The sequence below is a fragment of the Antechinus flavipes genome, chromosome 2 (assembly GCF_016432865.1).
Source record: "Antechinus flavipes isolate AdamAnt ecotype Samford, QLD, Australia chromosome 2, AdamAnt_v2, whole genome shotgun sequence".
Lineage (NCBI taxonomy): Eukaryota > Metazoa > Chordata > Mammalia > Dasyuromorphia > Dasyuridae > Antechinus > Antechinus flavipes.
The window spans coordinates 639,856,390-639,880,976 of record NC_067399.1 but is presented as its reverse complement, the minus strand read 5'-3'; the positions used below and the strand labels follow the sequence as shown (position 1 = coordinate 639,880,976).

Here is a 24,587-nt window from a genome sequence, read left to right as displayed (position 1 = left end):
GTTCACTTTTTCCTTAAGGGTTGTCCTGCCCCTCACTCTTCTGCTAGTGAGCGAGGGAGCTCCAGATAGAAGGGAGCTGGCGAGACGTCTGGCAGGAGCAGTAATTCCTTGGGTTTTGAGCCATTGGAGCCCACCTTAGCTGGGTGGCGCAGTGGTTAGAGCCCCAGCCCTGAAGTCTGGAGGACCCGAGTTCAAGTCTGGCCTCACACTTAGCCCCTCCTGGCTGTGTGATCCTGGGCAAGTCACTTAACCCCAGTTGCCTCAGGAAAAAAGCAAGCTTGAGAAGGAAACCCCGCCCTGAGCTCGGGCCACGGCTGGTCCCTCCCCTGCTAGACTGAGTTCTCTGGCTTTGCAGGGAGGGGAGGCCTGGGGCCAGGGGTCTCTCTCTTCAGCTCTCGCAGATCCAGGCCTGGGACTCGGGAAACATGCTGCCCCCCGGCCTGGGGTTTGGGCAGATGCCCGGGGAGGGGCTTTGCCGTGGAGCCGGCTACTCTGGGCCTCAGTGGGACTGTAGGTGCGAGGGGACAGGTTTCTAACGTCTTCCAGTTACGCAAACTGGGGTTCTCGAGGTGCCCAAAGGACCGCGGGCTCTCGCCCCGGGCTGCAAGGAAAGCCAGAGGGTGTCAGGCCAGCCCTTTCATGCTGCGGGCCAGGGCGGGGGTGCGCCAGAAGCTTGCCCGGAGCTGGGACTGGCTGCTCGGGGGGAGCAGGGTCCGAGCCGGCCCTCAGGGGATGAAGCTGGGCACAGGGGAGGGGACCCAGGCTGGGAGCGGGGAGATCATAACGGGGAGCTGGCGTTGTGCTAGCAGGCCCTGACGGGAAGGACGGAGCTTTATTTCTGTTAAATAAAAACCTTAAGTGCTTCCTGCGCTCTGCGCCGGGGTTACAAACATAAAAAAAAGTGATTCCTGGCCTAGGGGGAGGTATGGCAGATTCAGGGGACATGCCATGCGGCGCAAGGTGTAAGAAGCCCTGGGGAAGGGGCCGGCCTTTCCGCGGGGGAGAAGCCGGGGGGAAGCTTCGGAAAGGGGGGAGGAGGGGACGAGGCTCGTTATGTAGCAAAAAGGAATCTCCGGATTTGGGATCCTTGGACTTGGGGTCAAATCCCAGCTCAGCAGCGGCCGGATCCCGGTGGCACGCCGGGTAAATCATTTAACTTCCCGCGTCCCCTCGTTTTCTCCCACGAGGAACAAGGGGGTGGCTTTCTGGAGGGATGGGAGAGGGTACAAGCAAGCTGTTCCCAAAGGGAGCCGGGAAACTTCTAAAGCGACTCCCAGCGGCCTCTCCTTCAAAATTGAACTATTTGGGATTTTCCAAGAATTCCGCCCACCACTGCGGAGTTCCCGGCACCGAGGAGTGTTTAATGCATGCGCGGTGTCCTCCCCTCCCCCTTCCCCTCGGGACCACACTTCTGCCCGCGCCGAGCGGGTGGGGGCGGGGCGGGCCGGTGGCAATGAGGTCATCCTCCTGGCCGGCTCCGGGCCCGTCACGTGGCGGAGACAGATGTGCCGAGCCCCGGGGACTGCAGGCGCTGGCCCCGTCGGCCTTTCTCTGGCTCTCAGTGGGGAACAATGACGGGCCTCTCTGTCTCCCTTTCCCCGGCCCGGGCTGGGGGCGGGGCGGGGAGGTTTGGATCGGGAGGGGCCCCGGCCGATGCTGAGTGGGGGCTTTTAGGACACCCCTCCCATCCCACCACGTGGCTCCGGGGGGGTGGGAGAGGGCCGGGCAGGGTGAAGGACAACCGCCTCCCGGTTCCCGGCCTGGTGCTCCCCTCCACCCCAACCCCCAGAGATGATCCTGCGCCAAGGATGGATGCCGAGGAGGACTTCTTCGGCTTATGGGAGGAGCCCCTAGAACAGCGTGCTCCTCCCTCGCGGATCAGCCAATCGCCAGCTTGTCGCGTCCCCCCCCCCATTCCACTCTCTCCACCCCCACCCCACGCACACGTAGACACATCGACAAAGCCCACGTCCTCACAAATCCAGAAAGACACCGAAGTCTACCCGACCGGGAAGATCTTTGGTCTTGGAATTCGAATGCTTTGGGACATTGCCCACACCCACGTTCGCTTTTCCGGGGCGTGCCGGCCCGCTCCCCACGGACAGCAGTGTCCCCGTGTCTTCTCCCAGAAGCCCCTCCTTCCATTCCGCATCTGAGTCAGTGGGAAGGGGCCGCAGGGTCCGGCTCCTCAGGCTCGGGGAGGCTCTTCGCGAGGTCACGGGGGAAGGGAGCAGCTGCTGAGGCCGGCCCCGCTCGGGGCGCTCCGGCGGAGCCTCGGTGGGGAGGGGATGCCCTTTGGAAGAAGGCTCCATCCCGGCTCCCCTCCCTTCCGCCTTCCCCAGCAGGAGACGGACCAGTGGGGTGATGGGGCCTTGCCTAGACCTGCCCCGAGAGCCAGGATGCCTCCTTCCTCCCCTTGTGCCAGCGCCCCAGGGCGTGCCTTGGAAAGGCCTTTCGCCTTCGCCACCAAACCCAAACAGACAGACAACCTTCCAGGGATCTCCGGGAACTGCCCCAGACAGAAAAAGCGGAGAAAATGCGCTCTTAAAGCCACCCAAACAGGGCCGGGTGGGGGCAGGGCCAACGTGGTTCTGATTAACATTCCCGGGGCAGCTCCGGAGCATGTGAGGACTTGGGGCCCGCCCTGCCCGGGCCGCACTTTCCCCTCTCTGCTGACTCAGCGCTCCCCACGGCCAGACCTGCCTCCTCCCCAGACAGACCTCGCCCCCCGCCCCCATTCACCTGTTGCCCCATTCCCACCCTACCGGAGCTCAGGATGGTCATCCCCTCCCTTAAACCCTTAAACCGATCATGAAAAAAAACACAAATACAAAAATCCCTGTCCAGAAAAGGGAGGCATCTCAGAGACTGGGGAGACTAATCGGGGGACCCCAGATGTGCCCACAGTGCCAGCCTCGATATCGCCCCCCCATCCCGAGGAAGGTGTTAAGGAGCCTCAGTTTCCTTATCTGTAAAATGAAGGCGCTGGACCCTCAGGCCCCTTCCTACTAAATCTGAGATGCAGAGTGGAAGAATGGAATAAACAGAAGGAGGCCTCCCAAATAACTCCATATGAAACTTCCTTTTGGTAACCTTCAGTCATAAAATTGTTTATTTAAAGAAATAGATCGACAAATTGGAAAAATCCTCCAGGGAAGGGACGGGCTTGGAGGGGAAGGTCCTGTGTGAGGATCCCTCTGCTGAAGAAACCGGAGACAGTTTAGTCTGGAGAAGGGAAAGAGTTCAAGGGGACATGAGAAGGGTCTTTCAGTATTCTCAAGGTCAGGTCATTAACCAGAAGAGGCAGTAACTCTTTCTGCTTGTCCCAGGGCCCCTGCTCCCATCCTGCAAAGGGGCACCAGAAGCCAGATCTAGGCTGGTTATGGGAAAACAATGGAAAACCTTCCTGGAGGTCTTCTAATAACAACTGAATGACCACCTGTCAGGAGGCAGACTGGAGAGCAATCTTTCTGGAACACTGAGGTGTGATGTTCTCTTCTTTAAAATATAATGGCTCTCTCTGGGAGCAGGTTTCTTGGGGAGGTTTTCTGGAGGCAGCCTCAGTTTCAGTTCCAAGCAATAATCACTCCAAAGGCAGCCAGGTGATAAAATGCAAACGTTTATTTTCTCCTTCCTTGGGCCCGGGGAGCTTTCTTAGAGGCCTCAGCTTTTCTTGGTTCCAAGAGCTGTTACTAGTCTTTTGCCTCTAGCTCAACTCCGAATGTCTCCAGCCAGCACCAAGTGAAAGCTGGAATGAATGTGACTCCACTTCCGAGAGTGGGCTTGTGGGCTTCCTCCCAGAGTGCTCTGTGGCCCTGAGAGCTTCTTGCTTATAGGAGCTCTCTAAAGGTGTGAACACAAGCATTGTTTCTGTCAGTTCCACTTAGTACCTTGTTTCAAGTTCTGGCCCATACCATCTCCTTGTAAGATCAGATCAATCATACTGAACCATGCTAAATTAATCATTATTGTTGCTATCAACTCTAATGACTTAACAGCTTGAAAGGATTCTAACACTGAGGGCCTTTCCATCTTTGAGATTCTGGGTTCCTCTTCTGTTTAAAAAGTAATAAGCTTGGAGAACACTAATCTTCCCTTTCCCAGTCTTATCTTTATCCAGCTATAGTCCCCAACATTATTAGTGAAGTTTTCAGTTCTAATGACCTAGAGCACTTCAGCATAGTTAACCAATACTTCAACCTAATGTGACAGGCTAGACAAGTTTCCAAATGGATGGTTGATCACCTCTGCACACAAAGAAAGGAGAAAGGTGCATTTTCTCAATTCTTTTCTGCAGTGGAAACTAGGCAACCTGAAAAAATAATCATCCTTTGTTATTGTTATTCTAAAATATTTTATAAGCTTAAATAGCTTTAGTTTGTACGGAGGTTTTGGGGAACAAAGTATTTTTTGTTTTTACATTATCTTTATTTCCAAATTATGTCCCTTACATCAATCCAACAAGCCAGTCCCTGTAATGAAGTATAAAAGAAGAGGAAAAGAAATCAATTGAGCGAAACCAATAAATATACTAATTGTTTCTGAAAGTTTATGCAATGTTCCACACCCCTAGTCCATTACCTCAGCAAAGAAAAGTAGGAAGTATAAATATTTTTCGAAAGCACTTTCCTCTACATTTTAAAAATTCTTCCTGTCACCCCTAAGAAATAGAAAGGATGTAATTACTTTCCTCTTTTTACTGATAAAGACAGGATTGGGAAATTGACTTCATCTTGTGCCCAAAAGCAATAAGAAACATCATTTCCTAGGAAACCTAGGATCTCTATGAGACCAGCACTAGCTCTGGGGTCAGAAGTCCTGGATTCAAATATTGCTTCTAGCTCACACTACTCAAGTAACATTCATGTCATTCATCTTAGGTTTTTTTATCCGTAAAAGTCAATGAAGTCTTTGGTAGTGAATGATCTCTCTGGGGAAGGTGGGTGTAGACAGTAATAATAGCAAAAAAAAAAAAAATAGATTAGAAAATATAGTTTGGGATTAGAAGTAAAAGAGACCTCAAACTTCCTGCAGATGAGAGAGTAGGAAGGTGCTAAACACTGAGCTTTGAATGACATCACACATAAAATGAAATCGGCTTTATTTAAACAAGAGAAAGCAACTGGATCAGAGCCTGGGTTCTAATCCTGGTTCTGCTATTTTCTACATGAGTGATCATAGAGAACTCCTTTCTTCTCTTTGAACCTGAGGTTCCTCTATAAATGAGTGTTGAACAAGTTGTTCAATGCTTTACCCTTTGCAAATATTATCTCACTCAGTGCTCACAATAATCCTAAGAAATAGGTTGCTGTGATGGTACCCATTTTACAGTTGGGGAAACTGAGGCAGATAGGTCAAGTGACTTGCTTGCCCAGGGTCACAAAACTAGTAAGTGTCTGAGGCCAGATTTCATCACAGGTCTTGCTGACTCCAGGCTCAGCCAATAGGCTGCCAAGTACTACTCTGAATCACTGATCTAATGCCTAACTTCTTAAATTTCTTAAACTGTGGTTCATAACCTCCAGGAGGTTGCATAATTTTGATTTATTATCAGTAAATGCTTGATTTGTATACCTATTTTATGTAACTATATACTCCGGATCATGTAAAAATTTCTCAGTCAAAAAGAGTTCTTGAGTGGAAAAAGTTTAAGAAGTCCTCATTTAATGAGCTAGTTACTGAGGAAGATTTCCCCCCCCAAAAAAACAGCTAGCAGATGCAGTGAGATCATTAACTGGCCAGGGAAAAGGTCAGTATCAATATGAAATCAGAAGGACAAAGATGGGTTGATATCAGAGAATGCAGTTGGTTCAGCTCCAACCCCACCCATTGTTTTAATATTTACTCTGTGTTGTTATCTTTTAGTTTTTCATTGTCTTCACTTCCAATTATATCCTTCTCTCCCCCATCCAGCAAGCCATCATTTGCAATAAAACTACCTAATACACTACCCCAACCTGACAGTATATGCAGTTTGCCACACCAGTAAGAAAGATGAGAATAAAGTACATTTTCTCATCTCTTCTCTCCAAATGAACTTTTTTGAATTAAAGCTTTTTGTTTTCAAAATATATGCATGGATAATTTTCAACACTCACCCTTACAAAATCTTGTGTTCTAAAATTTTCCCTCCTTTCTCTCAACCTTCTCCCTGAGATGGCAAATAATCCAATACATGTTAAACATGTGCAATTCTCAGATAAACGTCTTTAAACAAACTACAGAATTTGGAAAAATAGATAATTGGTAATATTATCAGGATTTCTTTGCTGTTATTATAAAGTTATTTTTATATCACTTTCATTTCTAAATATATGCATCCCCGCTTTTCTATCCATCCATTCCTTGTAATAAATAATAAAATAAAAAAAGAGGAAAAAAAAACCAGTGTAGTAAATCTAACCAATGTGTCAACTGAATTTGGCAGTGTATGTAAAATTTTTTATCCATATTTATTCATATCCAAGAAGACCTGAATTCAAATGCTGCCTTTAAACTGTGGACAGATCACTTAGCCTCTGTTAAATTAAATGAGGATCATAATAGCATCTACCTCCCAAGGTTGTGAGTATCTTATAAAGTGCTTAGAACAGGATGCATTTCCTGGGAAACTTTTAATAAACTCTTGTTCCCTTCCTCCTTCTCTGAACTCTGCAAAGAAGGGAGATAAAAAATGAACATTAAAAAAAAAATAGTCATCATAATGAGAAGATCAAGAAAGTTCAGAATCAGATTTAGCAAGCAAACATTGTTTTCTAGATAAACCTATTGACCTAAGCAATGTCATTATAGGGTACAAATTCACTTGAAAAACAAGAAAGAAGGAAGACAACAAACAATATCGCCTCTCCAAACATGAGAAGCAATGGAGGGGAAAATGAACCTTCAGAAAGCTTGGCACGAGAACCAGCTAAGCCAGATCGTCCCCAGTATATTTATAGATGAAGCTGACCTGACTACTTGAACAGATCTGTCAGCCTTCCTCTAACGATCGACTCTTGTCATTAGTGATGGTGGACCGACCACAAGTGGATTGCAGCCTCCTTCCCTGTGTGAAGAAGCCATCTAAAAGCTGGGACGTCAGGAAGGAAAGACATCCTGAAGAAACCAGTGCAGAAAGTAAGGGTCCTCAGGGTTGTATTTTTAAAACATTTTAAAGCAAGGATCTTCTCCATCTTTAAAAAAAAAAAAACAAAACAAAACACATATCGATGATTTTATTATCCATTCATCCCAAAGGTGGCTAAGAAGGCATGGTAGCTATCAACTCCATCCAGGGAAATACTTTTCCAACTCTGAGAGAATAATGGTCCAGTAAAGTCATTTTGATGAAAAGATGAAAAGGAAAGAGCCAGACTTTCATAAATAAGTTTCGACAGAAGGCCACATTTATTTTCCTACTGCCACAGCTAAGAGATACAGAGAACATGATTCTACTAAGTTTATTGTTTGTCGATTAAAAATTGACCTCGACAGACCTTTGAGCAAACTACAGTCTTAGGAACACTCTTCTTAAAGAAAATATTTATTTTGAAGAAATTCCAAGAAAGAAAAGTTTTTAGTTGATATAAAAAGCGAGATAGAAACCAGGAAGATGTGCTTGATAGCATCATGGATTTCATTCTAGACAGAATCAAATTAGAAGGAGGATTCCCTGCTATGAAGGTAAAGCTCAACACATATCCCATATTTCTTCATGGGACCTCAGTTCTCAAATAGTAATTACTGTTATTTATAGAGCATAATATTTGCAAAGTGCTGTGCATATATTGTATCCTCCCTCCCTCCCTCCTTCCTTTCCTTCCTTTCTTCCTTCCTTCTTTCCTTCCTTCCTTCCTTTCACTGAGGCAATTGAGGTTTGAATGACTTGCCCAAGGTCACACAGCTAGGAAGTGTTAAGTCTCTGAGGCCAGATTTGAACTCGGGTCCTCCTGGCTTCAGGACTCATGCTCTATTCACTGCAGTACCTACCTGCCCCCATGCATTCTTTTTAAAAACAAAACAAAACAAACATATTTCTTTATGAATCAAGTTGGGAGAGAAAAATCAGAACAAATGGGAAAAACCATGAGAGAAAAAAAAAGAAAAAAAAAAGTGAACACAGAATGTATTGATTTACAATTAGTTTCCCTAGTTTTCTCTCTGGATGTGGATGGCATTTTCCATCCAAAGTTTATTAGGATTGCCTTAGATCACCCAATTGCCAAGAAGAACCAAGTCTGTCAGTTGATCATTGCACAATCTTGCTATTGCTCTGTACAATGTTTTCCTGATTCTGCTTGTTCGCCCATTATCAGTTCATGTAAACTTTCCCAGGCCTGTTCATCATTTTTTATAGAACAAGAATAATTCATTACTTTCATGTACCACAACTTTTTCAGCCATTCCCCATTTGATGGGCATGTACTCATTTCCCAGTTGCTTGCTATCACAAAAAGAGCTGCTACAAACAAAAAATGAAAACTATTAGCATGTTTTAAAACATTTTTGTGGTGATTCTGTTCTTCTTGTAAGATCAGATCAATAATCTATCAACTCTAATGAGTTAGCAGTTTGTAAAGATTCCAACATCTCCCCCTTTTGTTTTAGAACATAGGGTGGTCATGACCTCCCTGACTTCTCAAGGAGGTGAGAACCCCCCAAAAAAGGTAATCACACCTTCCCTGACACCTCAGGAAGGGAGATGAAAACACCAAAGGAAACAGGAAGTCAAATCAGATTAGTGGGTTTGTGAAGGGGCTCACTAGAAACAAGTACACATAAATCCATCAATATGGGAGGCATTACACATAATCATAAACTAGCCAACTCAAGCCACAGCTCTAAAATGTACTCCAAGATGCACTCAGGTGGGCATTAAAAGAAGTACCGTAGTGGTGGTCACTCTGGGGACTAAGACTGAGAGTGGGCCTTTGTGCCTGGACTAGAAGGATCAGTCTACATGCTGAATTGTGGCCAAGAGCTGAGCAGAAGCTGCTTTAATCTGAGTCACTGTCTTCTGGCTTTGCATATTCCAGGTCACCTTCTTGGCCTCTAAGTCTTTCTCGGATTATCTCAGCAATAGCTCTCTGTGTCCTCTTCTCCAATTTTTCCAATTTTTTAGCTACATCTCTTTTTAAGTCCCAATCTGCCTTTCTGGGAGCAAGGTTGGCCAAGTCCACTTCCTCAATAATGGGCTCGGGCTTCGCAGCTTCCAGCTGGTCTTTGACCTTCTCTTCCACTGAGGCTGGTTTGGCCTGAGGCACTTTCCTCTTCTTTAGTTGCTCATCCTCAGGAACATAGTTCCTCAGTTTGAGTTCCCTGTGTTTCTCACCTCCTTCTTCTTTCAAAACTTTACTTTTTGGTTCTCATCTTCTTTATTCTTACGACCAGTCTTTTCTCTAAGCGCCTTGAGCCGCTCTTTCCGCCGCAGAGCCTCTTCCTCCAGGCGTCCCACACCAGGGACCGGCGCCGCCATGTTGTTTTTCCTGTTGGTCCCTGTTCGGGCGCCAAAATGTGGTGATTCTGTTCCCAAATGCAGCAGGTGATAAAAGTTCAGATCTTTTATTATCTCCAATATAGCCCGTTTAGCTTAGAGCCCTCCGAATGTCTCCAAATTCAAAGGTTTTGTCCTTCAGCCTCTGCCTCTGCTTTCTTCAGCCTCCAGCCAGCTCCACTCGTCATGTAATTCTGGTGAAATCTCGACTCGTAGCTTCTTCCTCTGAAAACTCTTCTTCCGCCACCAGGCAGCCAAGTGGAAAATATTCCTTCTTGCCTTGCCTTGGAGAGAGGGCTTCTGGCATAATTCTGCTGAAATCTCCCAAAGTGCTCTGTGTCTGCAGAGTGCTCCTCTCCAATGCAGCTGAACTCTCTTCTGCCACCAGCCAGCCAAGTGGAATTTATTCTGGAATAGATCTCTCTTCACTGGCCTTATATCTGACTCTTCTGAGAGAATGGGATTATGGGTTTTCTCCCATAGTGCTCTCTGGCTCTAAGAGCTTTAAGGGAGGTGTGAATTCACAAAGTTGCAAAGTTTACTTGTGAACTCCGATGAGTAAAGGTGCAAACACAAGCATTGTACTAATTAGTTCTACTTAGTATCTTGTTTCAGGTTCTGGCCCAAAACATCTTCTTGTAAGATCAGATCAATAATCTATCAACTCTAATGAGTTAGCAGTTTGTAAAGATTCTAATATCTTTTATTGGGGTGTATGTGTGGAATGGCAAGGTGACTAATGGATAGAGTGCTGGGCCTGCAGTCAAGGAGCCCCGAGCTCAAATTTGGCCTCAGATAATTACTAGCTGTGTAATTCTGGGCAAGTCATTTAACCAGATTGCCTCCAAATAAAAATAAAATAAAATAAAAATTCCACAGGTACCAACGTAGCCCTGAAGTTCACCTCCCTGGTTTGTCCACTTCCTTTTTTGATTACATCTTCTATTAACTTCTAAACTTCCCTAACATTCATGCTTAAAAGCATTAGTCGATCAATGAGCAAGCATTCTTTTTTTTTTATTTTTAATTTTTTAACTATAGCTTTTTATTTACAAAACATTGCATGGGTAATTTTTCAACAATGACCCTTGCAAAACCTTCTGTCCCAACTTTTCCCCTTCTTCCCCCCACTTTCTCCCCCAGATGGCAGGTAGTCCAATACATGTTAAATATGTTAAATACAACATATGTATACAATTATCTGAGCAAGCATTAAGTACCTACTATGTGCTATAGCTTTTCATCTTGGTTCTACGATCTGTTCCTGGGGTACAGAGAACCAGGGTAAGCTCATTTCTGGGGAGGCAGACTAAGGAAAAAGCAGGATTCTTTTTATCTGAGTTTCTGTGGACTTTTCTGCCTTCTGCTGGTTTTGAAACCATGACTGGATGAATGTCCATGTCTGACCCTGTACTCTTTTCTTTCTTCTTGCCCTGTTCACACCTGACTCCAAACCACAAGAGGGTTTTTATTTTATTTTATTTTTTAGGATTACAAAGTCAATTTCATTGAAATAGTTGTCAAAATATTAAAAATCACAGTTCAAACACCCCTGGGTTAGATAAATGCACTTTGAGGCTCCTTCTGGCTCTAAATCTATGATATTATGTTTTTTTTTTTTTAATTAAAGCTTTTTATTTTCAAAATATATGCATGGATAATTTTTCAACACTGATCCCTGCAAAACCCATAAGAGAGTACTTTAAAATATGTATTTACAAAGGAAAAGAAAATATAAAAATCCAGAAATAATCTCTCAGGATAAGGGGAAAAGAAAGGATAGAACAAGACTGGGGAGTCGTTAAAACTTTGTAATCTATTTTAGGGAAGGCTACCCTGTGGCATAGACAGATGTAACCAGGGTGGGTCTACTGGGGTTTTGTCCCAGGGACTACTAAAGCCAAAGGAGGGAGGGAGATTTCTTTCCTAAGGAGGCCCCAAGACTGACCGGGTACCAACATCTCCCTCTCAAGGGAGATGGAGGAAGGTGAGTCCTAAGAAAGAACAAGTGAGCAGAGGACATGGCCTCTCCCTTTCCTTGGTACAAATGCATCCCTTCTTTTTATCCCAGGTGGGAAATTCCTAATTATGACTCTGGATTTGAATTGTGGAAAAAGTTCAAGATTCAAAGTCAGGATATGTTTGCTACCAGTGCGACCATGGACCAGTCAATGGGACTCAGTTTCTTAATCTGTAAAATGAAAACGACATTTATATCATACTCATCATCCCGCTTGTGGCGAGGATCTTCAGCTGGAGAATCATCTTTATTTTCTTCAGTTCAGAGGGAAAAGAACAGCACAATTAAAGCTTTTCCCCATTATTTCAAACTAGAATACAAGGCTCATTTGGACAATTAAGCCGAGGAGAATCTCAGTTTCTTTCACCCAAGAATATTCAACGGATTTCCCCCTTCCTTCCTGATGTGGGCACTGAATGCTTTTGACCTCTGGACTCTACAACCTGAAACTTAATAGGAAACGGGAAACTTGAGGAAAGGAAAGAAGTAAACACTATTGTTTTGGATGGTTCCACCCCCATCAGGCTATGAGCCAGACCCAGGCTTGGTGAATGGGATGGGGGGGGGGGGTCCTCAGCAGTCAGGATCGCCAGTGCCAATTCTCGGCCTCCCTGATGAGGCTGGCCGACCTGCCTGGAAATGTAAGGGAGCCTAGGTGCAGCAGGGGCTGCTCCCTCTCCTTTCCCTCCTCTTCTCTCCATCCAGAGCCTCCGGGGCTTTGGGAGGCTGGCGGGGAGACACCTGAGGCCATCAGGTCACCATCTGTGCAGCAGCTTAATTGGAGCATCACAGAATTTAGTGCTTGAAGTGACCTTGGAGATCATCTAGACAAACCTTGTCATTGACCCAGAGAGAAAACTGGGAGTAACTAACAAGTGACTGACTCCAAATCCAGAAGTCTTTCTGACAAGTCTCTGCGGTAAATAGAATAGAAAATATTCGATCCATTTTACAGATGGAGAAACTGGGCTCAGTAACATGCCTGAAGACGCATGAACACAGTGCCTTATGAAGAACCCTTGCCTTCTGATTTCAGATCAAGTGCTCTTTCTCTCACAGCCCCCCTCCCATTTCCCTTCATTGTAGTCTGGGGGTCAATGTGGATGGATGTGACAATTCTGGCCCCTTGCTGCTTCTTTTTTTTTTTTTTTTTTAAGTTTGTTGCTGTCTCTGCCCCAATTTTGCTGTCCACTCATCATTGCCTACTTCCTTCCTTCCCTTGGGTGTTCACCTTAGCCTTTATCAGGCACTTACTGTATACCAGGCGAGGAGTATACAGTGTATTCCTGAGGGTACCAAAAAAGGCAAAAGTGGTTCCCCCACAACAGGGAAAAGAAGTTTAGACGGGCTAAATTGGGGGGGAACAGACCCTAGCAAAAGGATATTGACAAGATGATCTTGTCCCTAATTGGGCCTTTGTGAATTTCTTATACTGACAGAATTATCTTGAATTGACTGCATACAATCAGGGGGCCGTACAGATGCCAACTCCTGACATTATTTGGTCTTAATATTTCAGCATAACTTTGAGTCCTTTCCTGTAAAAGGTCCATTTACCTCCTTCTAAATTGCAAATTCTTCTAGGAAACTTAGCCTGCCATTAGGTGTCATAATCAAACTTTCACCTCTTGACTCAAAGATGGCCTGAGGCCCTGAATTTTTTCCACGCAATTCCCTACTTTAAAGACTTTTTTTTTTAAATTAAAGCTTTTTATTTTCAAAACATACGCATGGATAATTTTTCAACATTAACTTTGCAAAACCTTGTGTTCCAAAATTCCCCCCTTCCCCCACCCCCTCCCCTAGATGGCAAGTAGTCCAATATATGTTAAACATAGTAGAAATATAGGTTAAATCCAATATATGGACACATATTTATACCATTATCTTGCCACACAAGAAAAAAAAGAAGCAAAATAAAATGCAGGCAAACAACAAAAAGTGAGAATGTTGTGTTGTGGCCCCCACTCAGTTCCCACAGGGTGCAGATGGCTCTCTCCCTCACAAGACCATTGCAACTGGCCTGGATCACCTCGTTGTTGTAGCGCATCAGTCCTAGAGGGAAGGAGCTAAGATGAAGGAGAACTGATCAAGAACAATCTTCCTATAGAAGGTGGGACTTGAGTTGGGTCTTGAAAGAAGCCAGGAAAGAGCAACAGGAGAGAGCCAGGGACCGGGACTCGTGGGAGGGCGAGACAGCTAGGAGACCCGAGCCGTAGGCTCACTGTGTACATGAGGGAAACAAGATGCTACAAAGGTGGGAAAAGTAACTGGAGGTCGGGTTAAAAAGGGCTTCGAATGCCGGGCCAGAAAACGGTCTCTTTCCTAGGCCAGATGCTTGAAAAATCATAGTTAAACGAGGGGACCGCCTAAATGATGAATACCTCGGCGGTCCGCCGGCCGAGCTTCCCTCCATGCCCCCAAAAGCTGTCACTCTGGAGGTGGAATATGACGTATTTCCATCGAAGCCCCCTCGGGGAGGTTTAATTCCTGCTCTCCGCCCCAGAAGCCACACCTAAGAGATTTTCCGACAGCTCGGGCCCCGTCCCCCACCCTCCCCCTTTTTTTTTTTTGCCCTTCGGGGGGGTGAGGGTGGGGGACTGGATTTAGTATTGACTCAGAAGGAGGGAAGTCCTGGGACCTGAGTCCCATTGAGCCCCGCCTCCTTCTAGAATCACCTGATTATTGCTCTTAGGAATTTTCTCCGCCTCCTCTTCCTCCCCGCTCAAGCTGGGGATCTCTTTCTCGGTCTCTTCGGCTCCTGTTTCCTTATCTCTCTCCCCTTCTTCCTCTTTCCCCTTCTCTCCTCCCCCTCTTCTTCTTTCTCCCTTCCCTCTTTATTTGCCCTTCCTCTCCTCTTTTCCTCCTTCCCTGCTGTTTCTGGCTTCCACCTTCTTTTCTGTTTCGAGCTGTCTCTCCCTCCCTCCCTCCCTGATTTCTTCCTCCTTCCCTCCCTGGTCTCTCCTCTTCGTTGGCTCCACCTTCCCTGACAAGACCCGACAGCCCTCCTCTTTGGTCCGGGGGCCGATCTCGGCTCGCTGACTCCCGTGGAACCTCTGGCTCTAGCTTGGCCCGGAGTTAACTAGAGCTGAGCCGGGCTGGGGCTTTTCCAAGGACCCGTCCCCTGCCTCTCACCCTGAGAGCCGATTTCTAATCTAACGTCCCCCTTCCTGAGAACCTGGGGTGCTTCCTTTCCCGAAGATGCCGGCTCTGTCCCTGACTTCTGAGTCTGAGCTCTCTGTGGAGATGAAAACATCCCTCGCAGAGCGAGCGAACACTTTTGGCCTCGAGTTACACGATTATGCTCTTACTAGTAGCAGTAATAATAGCTAGTTTTAGGATTTTTATAAAGTACTTTGCATGTTTTCTCATTTGATCCTTAAATCTTCCTCCCTTTTTCCCTTCCTTCCCTCCTTTCTTTCTCTCTATTTCTTTTCTTTCCTTTCTTCCCTCCTTCCTCTCCTTTCCTTCCTCTTTCCCTTCTTTCCTCCCTTTTTTCTTTTTCTTTTTTTCTTTATTCCTCCTTTCTCTCTTCTTTCTTCCTCCTTTTTTCTTCCTTTCCCTTTTTTCTTTTTCTCTTTTCTCTCTTCTTTCTTCCTCCTTTTTTCTTCCTTTCCCTTTTTTCTTTTTCTCTTTTCTTTCTTCCTTCATTCCTCCTTTCTCTTTTTTCTCTTCTTTCCTTCTTCCTCCTCTCCTTCCTTCTTCCTTTCTTTTTCTTCCTTCTTTCTTTCCTTTTTTCCTTCCATTTGTAATGCTGGAGAAACTGAGGTGAGGTAAAGATTAGAGTTATAACTATTTAATTTATTGGAGACTAAGTCAATTGACTGCATCCAGTATCGAATGTGTGATATAGAGATTCTTTATAGGGAGTCAGAAAAAATGACATAATGGGGAGTGGGTGAGGAATGGGGAGGCACCAGAGATTATTTGATATTCTGATGGGGAAAGATATCTGATATTCTAATACATTGGGATGGGGAGCAGCATCTGATATATCTAATATTCTAATACATTGGGATGGGGAGCAGCATCTGATATATATATATATATATATATATATATATATATATATATATATATATATATATATATATCAGATCTCTTTATAATATAAATGCAAGGTCTTTTATCCTTATCAATTATTCTGATGATCAAAAGAGAAGGATGGTATGTATGATAGCCTGAGGTTGGGGCAGAGTGACTAAGGTAGGGCAGTTCAAGGAGACTGGCATTACAAATAGTTTTCTTTTTTCCTCTCTCCCTCCCTTTTCCCTCTCTCCCCTTCCTTCCTTCTTTCCTTCCTCTTTCCCTCCCTCCTTCCTTCCTTTCTCCCTACTTCCTTTGTTTTCTTTTTCTTTCCCCTTATTCCTTTCTTTCTTCTGTTCTTTCATTCATTCATACTTTCTTTTCCTTCCTTTCTTTTTCTTCCTTTTTACAGATGAAAATATTTAGGTGAGAGGTGAAATGGTTTTCCCAGATTCATATAGCTAGTAATTGTCTTAGGTGGAATTTGAACTTAGGGTTTTTCTAGAATCACCCTGATACTTAGCTGTCTCTATTATCATTATTAATTGACACTGGGTAACTCAAGGGAAGAACTGTTTCTAACAGGCTTCAATAAACCCAGAAGAAGCAGTATATGTAAGCCAGAGAAACTGAGCAAGATAGAGATTAGAGACCAATTTAATAGTGTATTAAATGGAGAGATATACTGGGACCAAATGGATCCATGTGGTCCCAGGATCCAGCACTAAGTATTAGCAAGATTTTTTATAGGATAATAAGAACAATGACATAATGAGGGAGGGATGGGGGTAACCTAATCGGGGAGACACCTAGGATGATACAATGGAGGGAGGTACTGGAAAGGCTCTTGATATTCTAATGATGTCGAAAATGGAGAGACTTTTATCCTGTCAAACATTAAGAAGGAATGATTATAGCCTAAAGATATAAAGATATAAAACCTTTATCTCATCAACATTAAGTAACTAAATAGGACAATGGAGAAACTGGGTCAGGACATTAAAAGGGAACTGTGGCACAACATATAGACCTCTAGTGTGATGAAAAAATTAGGGGGCAAAGATTGAGAGAAGAATGAGTGACTCAGAGAACACTGATATTAACAGCCAGAATTTATATAGTCCATTAAATAAAGGATGTCAGCCATATTTTCTCACTTGAACTTCTCCACAACCCTGAAAGCTAGATACCATCATTATCCCTGTTTTACAGGTAAGAAAACAGTCTGAGGCAAAGTGACTTGTTCAGGGTCACTTAGGAAATTTGTGTCTCAAGATTTGAAAGCTGGACCTGAGGATGATAAATGAATCAAGAGTGGGAATCCAGGCTTTCTGGGAACTAGGAATAATAATAATAATAGCTAGCATTTATATAAGGTTTTAAGGTTTGCAAAACATTTTACAAATATCTCATTTCATCCTCTTAACTCTATGAGGGAGATGCTATTAAATTACCCATTTTTACAGATGAGGAAACTGATGTTGAGCAAGCTTCAGTGACTTACACAGAATAAGTCACCTCACATCCCCATCTCCTCTTCCATCCAGACACTGACTTCCTTACTGTAACTGCTACAAGACATTTTTGTCTCTTGGGTGGGCCGGTCCTTAGTCAATAGTCATTTTGCTATACTGAAAAGAACTGCCGTAGACACTTTTTGTCTATCTTGGTCCTTTTGTGTTTTAGCAAGACCAAGGGGCTCAGAGAGGGCTGGAACAAGAAACAGATCTCAGAATGGAAACATCGGCTCCTTCAGCCATGGGACCCCCAGGATCATTGGAAAACTTTGCTTCAGAGCAAAGATCTAACCACCTCCTTCTCTTCCCTATTCCATTTTTTTTCTGAGCTGGGAAGAGTCACTCCAGTGGGTCCCCTTAGCTCTGACTATGGAGCTATCCCATAGGGCCTCTTCCTCCTTTGGCTGCTCCAAGTTTGCCGAGAGTAGGGGGGAGACAATGACGCACAGTGGTGTGACCTTGGCCTGCCACCTCCCCCCTTCCCTTTTCTGGACCCACTGGAGATGGGGAGGGGCCAGGAATAGACAAAGCAGGATCCCAAGAGTCTGAGGCTGCTTGGGGGCAGATCGGCTTTCCCAGGGGCCCCATTCCGGAGACTGGGTGGGGTGTGTCTGGTGGGATTTCCTGCTTGCTTTGGGGTAGGCAAGTCTCATTTTGACCTTTTTCCTCCTCCCTCTCTTCCAGGCCTCTAGTCTGAGGTCACTGCAGCTAGAATTCTTCGATTCAAGACCTTTCCCCTGATTTTTTTTTCTCCTCTTGCATTCCTGCCTCCTTCCCGTTGCCTCCCACTGAGCTGATGACTTTCTAGGCCCTCTTTTAGCCCAGTACCTCTAAGAAGTTCCTAAAGTCTTAGAAAAATCATTCAGGGTAGCCCTAGCATCATTCTTCATCCCAAACATATCACTTAGCTATCCACATCTGACTGCACATGTGGAGCTCCTGCAGAGGACCAGAGATTTAGGACCAAAAGGCTTCTTATAAGTTATTGAGTCCGATCCCTTCACTTTACAGATGAGAAAACAGATTAAGTGATTGACCCAAGATCTTGCAGGTAATAGTGACGAGGTCTAGATATGGGGTACCTAAGTGAAGTTAGGTTTAATTGAGGTCTAGTGATAGGTTCGGGGTACAGGAAGTCAAATAGAGTTCCCCTGCAACTCCTTTGGATTCGGCACAAGGATACGGCAGTAAATAAATCTAATAGTGGCGCGAGAGTTCTCGATATAGGAATTTATTGGCCCAAAAAGCTAGATTGATAAAAGAGGTTTATTCTGGTGTTTGGAAGTAAGGTTAAAGTATAGTAAAGGAAATAAGTGAAGGTAGAGATAAGAAGGGCACGGGAAATAGGGTTCCAGTGGACAGAGGGTCCTGGTGTGCCAGGCGTAAGGCTGGCATGTTTGGGACCTCTGCAAAGAGGAGGTCCCAGTCTGGCTCTTTTATAATGGGAGATTTAGCTAGAGGGACCTGTGGGTATAGTCCCAAGTTAGCTCAGATCCGGGTGGGGTTGGGACAGACCCAGATCTTCTACTGGAATTCAAAGGGATGAGGATTTGTGAATCAAAAGGTCCTTGATTGATAATTACATTAACTAAAGGGGTGGGAATCAGAAAGAAAGGAATAAGTCAATTTTTAAAGGGACCACATCCACATTATTAGTCAGCAGAGACTGTATTTGAATCTATGTTTTACTGAGCACTATTCTGCTCTTTCTCTCCTCAATTGCTCAGACCAGTCATATCTGCATTCACCCCAGGACACTCATCTTTTAACTGTGGGGTTCCAATTCCTTTGTGGTTATTGCTGTTGTTAAGTCATTCCAACTCTTTCTGTTCCCATGTGATGTAATAGGACTTTGCCCCTTGATCTTTGTGTGTGTGTGTGTGGGGGGGGGCACCTGGCCTGGGGAAATTCCTAAAAATGATCCCCACCTGAATCTCAATCCTTCCTCACCCTCCTACCTGGTTTCCCATGGCAACTCCCACTTCCAATTGATCTGGGAATCCCTTTGGTTTGGGAAACAGCCCCTTGGAAATTAGTCCCTAATTCTTCCCTAGCCCCAAACCATAGAACACTAAATAAAAATCAAGACTGTATCTCAAGTTTAGCTATCTTCCTAATCAGGAAGTGGCCCACTGAGAGAGCTGCTCAGTGAAAATAAACCCATTTTCCCCAAACCTCGGCAAAAGCTGTGACACTGGCCTGGGGACTCCCACTGCTGTTAGGTTATCTCACCCCTCGACACATGGACACAGCCTATCTACCTCATCCTCTGCTGTGCCTTTCTCTTTTTGTCTTTAATCTTTCCAAACATCAGGGGCTTTTCCAGTGAATCCTGTCTTCTCATTATGTGGCCAAAGTATTTAATATTCAGCTTCAGTATCCAACATTCCAGTGAAGAATCTGATTTTTTTTTTCCCCCCTGAGGCAATTGGGGTTTAGTGACTTGCCCAAAGTCACAAAGATAGGATGTGTTAAGTGTTGTAGGCCAGATTTGAACTCAGGTCCTTCTGACTTCAGGACCGGTGCTCTGTTATGGGCCAGAACTCTGAAACAAGGATTCTTACAAGGTGTTAAGTCAGTAGAATTGATGAGACAATGGTTATCTAGTTTAGCATAGTAATTAATAATTCTCTAAGTTCAGTATAATTGATTTAATCCTACAACAAATAATGGTTTCCTAGTGATATAATGATTGGTTTATACTCAGTGTAAAGCATATAAGCTGAGACAAACTCAGCCAAAGGAGGCAGAGACAGACTCATTCCATCGTCCACCTTTGTGGTGGCTGGAGGCTGAATCACAAGCTCAGATTCATTTCCATCTTCATCAGCCTTGGGGTGGATGGCCTGGCCTCCTGCATTTTCTACACTGAAACCAAGTCCCCTCTGAAGGCCAGGAGAAAGCTAGCTGAGCACCAGCCTACGGAGACAATAAGGACTTTTGGACTTTAATACCTGGCTATTCTTGTGGTGATTACTGAACTGAAAAGAAGGCTGCTCCCAAAGACCTCAAGAAAACTGACAAAGAAGGTTACATTTTGGCACCTGAACATGGGACTAAGAACCTACATCTGTGACCCAGAAATTAGGGTAAGTACAAAAATAGAAAAGAAGGAAACTTTGTAAAGGGCTAAACTAGTGTTTCAGCTGAAATGGGACAAATGTCTAGAAAGGAGCCTTCTTTTCCACCTCAAGGAAAATGTGTCAAAAGCTTGGCTAGACTGATAAAAAACCAAGGTTTGATTGTAACTTGGATGCAGATCATTGTACTCTTTGAAATATTACAATACAAATCTCCTTGGTTCTCTAAGGGAAAAGAATTGGATCCAGACAAGTGGAAATTAGTAGGAGAGCAACTATGTGAATATTACAATGATAATGAACCTGATTCAATTCCCAAAGAAACATTTTATACATATAATTTAATAAAACTGGCTTTAAGAAATTATATAAGTATTAGAATAAGGAAAAAGAAAAAAGTGCAGGAGGGGGAGGATACTGACAACTAGGTGAAAAGAATGAAGAATTAGACAAGAATGGAGTTAAGCACAATTCTGATGAAATTAAGGAATTTGGTGCTTCACAGCAGGAGCCATTAGAGCATTCCCCAATCCCTGACCTACTACCCTCAATTAACCCTTCATGGGAGGAGGGAGAAGGAGGAGGGAGGGACAGTGACACAATCAACACTATCTATGAAGCAGTCTATGACAAGATTACAAAAAGGCACTAGTTAAAGCTAAAAAAGAAGGACAGGATATATCTGATTTGATAAATACATATCCTGTGATTGAAGAATTTGATTCTTCAGATCAAGCCAGGAGAAGATACACTCCTTTTGATCTGGAAATCATCTTTTAAAAAAGGGTTTTAAAATTTAAACTTTAAAATTAAAAAAAAAATTAAAATAAAAAAAGGGATTTAAAAAAAGATTGCACTCTTTATGGTTGCACAAAACTTGTTGTGTCTTTTGGAGTATAGTGAACTATGTAGCATACAAGCCCAATGGAATAGGCAAACTGGAGTCAATATACAAATCATCTTTGACCAACTAGCAGGTAAAGGTCAGTATGCAGACACTTCAGTACAGATTAATTATCCTTTGATAGCATATGAGCAAATTGCTGCTGCTGGAAAGCAAGATTGAGGGGAAGTCTTCACGAAAACAGAGCAAGATCCAAATGAACCCTTTGCTGATTTTGTGGGATGTCTGCAGACAGCTGTCATATGAGCTATTGGTGAAATGCAGATACAGGAATAATGATCAAACAACTTGCTAGAGAAAATGCTAATGAGATTTGCCGAATTATTCTGGTCTACACAAATATGCTCCTTTAGAAGAGATCATATTATGCTGTGCCACAGTGGGCACAAGTGCTTATTATACCCAGACTATGATGCAGAACATGGGAAGACAGGTCCCTCTTGGCAAGGGACTTCTAGAGAGACTCATTGATGCTTTCAGTGTGGTAAAGTAGGGCATTTGAAAGCTCAATGTAAGCATAGAGTGAGAAAACAGGGTGGGAGAACAAGACCCCAAACCCCATGTCCAAAATGCAACAGAGGCTTCCCTTGAGCCTCAGAATGTAGAATGACCCAGGGAAATAAGAGGCAGGGCCCCGCTCCAAAATGTCAAACAAAAAACAGGTGGGGCATGATGACAGCTGAGTTTACACCCAGAGAGTCTTTAGAAGTTCAGGACTCTGATATGATCAATCAGCCAAAAAGCAATTACATGGAAAAAAGGGATTACATGATCAATCAACAGAGAAGCAATCAGATGGCAGAAAGGGATTACAATTGGGGAGAACATAGGCTTTTTAACCCAACAGAAGGGCAGTGTCCAGTGCGAGCAGCTCCAATGTAATCTCCAGGTGATGAGGAAAGATCTAGAAAGTGGTGAATAGAAGAGACCAGATAGGTTAACTGTTTGGGAGAGAGGGTTTTCTTGTAGTTCTACAGATGGAAAAGGAATCAGATGGGTGCCAACGAGCCGTATTCGCCTTGTCCATCAATGAGAGACAGAAAAAGAGAAAAACCTCAAACAAAGAAGACCTAAGAAACATCTGACACTAAAGAGCATGGCTGATAATGAGACTGTTAAAGAACTTCAAAACCAGCAGGAATCATTGGATTCCTTGAGACATGATAAGACTGTTACAGAACTTCAAAACCAGCAGGAATCATTGGATTCCCTGAGACATGATAAGACTGTTACAGAACTTCAAAACCCGCAGGAATCACTGGACTGCCTGAGATGAAAAATTGATGATAAAACTGTTGCAGAATTTCAAAACCAGCAGGAATCATTGGGTTCACTGAGACATGATAAGACTGATACAGAACTTCAAAACCAGCAGGAATCATTGGATTCCCTAACACAAGATGAGACTATTGCAGGATTTCAAAACTTGCAGGAGTCATTGGATTCTCTGACACATGAAATAATGGACAATAGATTGGTTTTGGACTATTTCTAGCACTTATGGACATGTATAATTCCTCATGTTGATTCATGTTATTTGTTAAATCACTAGTAGCCTATGCTATATTGCTATGTGCTTATGTAATAACTCCCAGTTTCAGGGTGGTTTCAAGTGAGACCTGTTTCAAGTGAGACCCTTCAGAAACCCGCTAATCTGGTTTGATTCCCCATTTTCCTTTGGTTTTCATCTCCCTTCCTGAGACATCAGGGAGGGCATGATCATCTCCCTTTTGGGTGTTTTCACTCGTTTTTTGAGGAATCAAGGAAGGTGATTACCTCCTTTTTGGGTTCTTACCTCCTTGAGAAGTCAGGGAGGATGTGATCACGTTATGTTCTAAAACAAAAGAAAGCGGGAGATGTTATGGGCCAAAACTCTGAAACAAGGATTCTTACAAGATGTTAAGTCAGTGGATTTGATAAATATAATGGTTATCTAGTTTAGCATAGTACTTAATAGTTCTCTAAGTTCTGTATGATTGATTTACTCTTACAACACATGATGGTTTCCTGGTGATATAATGATTGGTTTATACTCAATGTAGAGCATATAAGCTGAGACAAACTCAGCCAAGAGAGACAGAAACAGATTCATTCCATTGTCCACCTTTGTGGTGGCTGGAGGCTGAAGCACAAATCCTTGGATTCAGACTCAGTTCATCTCACACCACCGTGGTGGCTGGCCTGTCCTCCTGCATTTTCTGCATTGAAACCAAGTCCCCTCTGAAGACCACGAGAAAGCTAGCTGAGCACCAGGTGAAGGAGACAATAAAGACTTTTGGACTTTAACACCTGGCTATACTTGTGGCGATTACTGAACTAAAAAGAAGGTTGCCTGAAGACCTCTGGAAAACCAAACAAGAACATTACAGTGCTCTATTTAATTTCTTTAAGTATTGGCTGATCTGATCTCCTTGCTGTCTAACAGGCTTCCTACAAACATTTTTGCATATGTGGGGCCTTTTCCCTCCTTTAGGATTTCCTTGGGATACAGACCCAGTAATGGCACTGCTGGGTCAAAAGGTATGCACAGTTTTGTGAAGGGATGAGACACCTAACAGCATTTAGGATCCCCAGGCCGGTGTCGCAGGTGAAAGAATTCAGTCCCAGTCTCCAAGTTGGCAAAAAAGGATTTATTGTGACACTGAGAATTCTCATTGGGTTAAGATCCTGATTAGGAAAATAGCAGGGAACTGAGAGACAGAATGCAGCTTTATCCCATCTGCCATCCCTTAAGGCCAGGGAGTACATGCTGACCCTATGACCTACAACCAAGGAGCAACCTCTGGATGAATCAAGGGCTGTGGGCTAGAGAGTAATCTTCAGATGAATTAAGGATGAAGGATGGTGAGCTAAAGAGTAATCTCCAGGGGAATTAAGGGTAAGGGGATGGTGAGCCAAAGCTAGAAGATTCAATATTTATCTCCAATAATTTATCTCCACATCTCCAATATTTATCATGATCGTTTCCTGTCATTTTAGTCAATCTGAGAGTTGTAAGGTCTAAGAGAGTTTCAAAAGCCTTCTCTAGCACTGGAATTCCAAAGCTTCCATTCTGCCATGCTCAACTTTCTGAATTCTCAGTCATACATTGCTACTAAAATGTCATAGCTTTGTCTGTATGGACTTTTGTCAGAAGGATAACTTTGCTTTTTAGTATGCTGTCCAGATTTGCTTCCATTTTCCTTCCAAGAAACAAGTGTCTTTTAACCTTTGCAATGACCTTTAAGCCCAAGAATAGAGAATATGACACTACTTCCATTTCTACTCCTTCTATTTGCTAGAAAGTGATGCCACAAGTTGCCAAGATCTTATTTTTTGTTTGTTTGTTTTTAAATATTAAAGTTCAAGCTAGTTTTTACATTCTTTACATACGTTATCCTCGTAATTTCCTCTTCATCTCCCATCAGAATGGTATTATCTGCATATTTGAGATTGTTGATATTTCCCCTGGCAACTTTAATTGCAATTTTTGATTCACCCAGGCTGACATTTTGCATGATGTACTCTGGATATGTTAAATAAATAAAGCCACACTATATAGTTTTGTCATGCTCTTTTCCCAATC

At 43.8% G+C, this 24,587-nt stretch overlaps 1 protein-coding gene across 1 annotated transcript; it reads right to left on the bottom strand.

Annotated features, from left to right (window-relative positions):
- Nucleotides 1-8,695: 8,695 nt before the first annotated feature.
- Nucleotides 8,696-9,696, bottom strand: CCDC12 (coiled-coil domain containing 12). Its single transcript, XM_051973988.1, is given in 2 exon segments — nucleotides 8,696-9,349; nucleotides 9,352-9,696. Coding segments are annotated over 2 exon segments (477 nt in total). The 5' UTR covers nucleotides 9,458-9,696; the 3' UTR covers nucleotides 8,696-8,978.
- Between the last annotated feature and the right edge of the window lie 14,891 nt (nucleotides 9,697-24,587).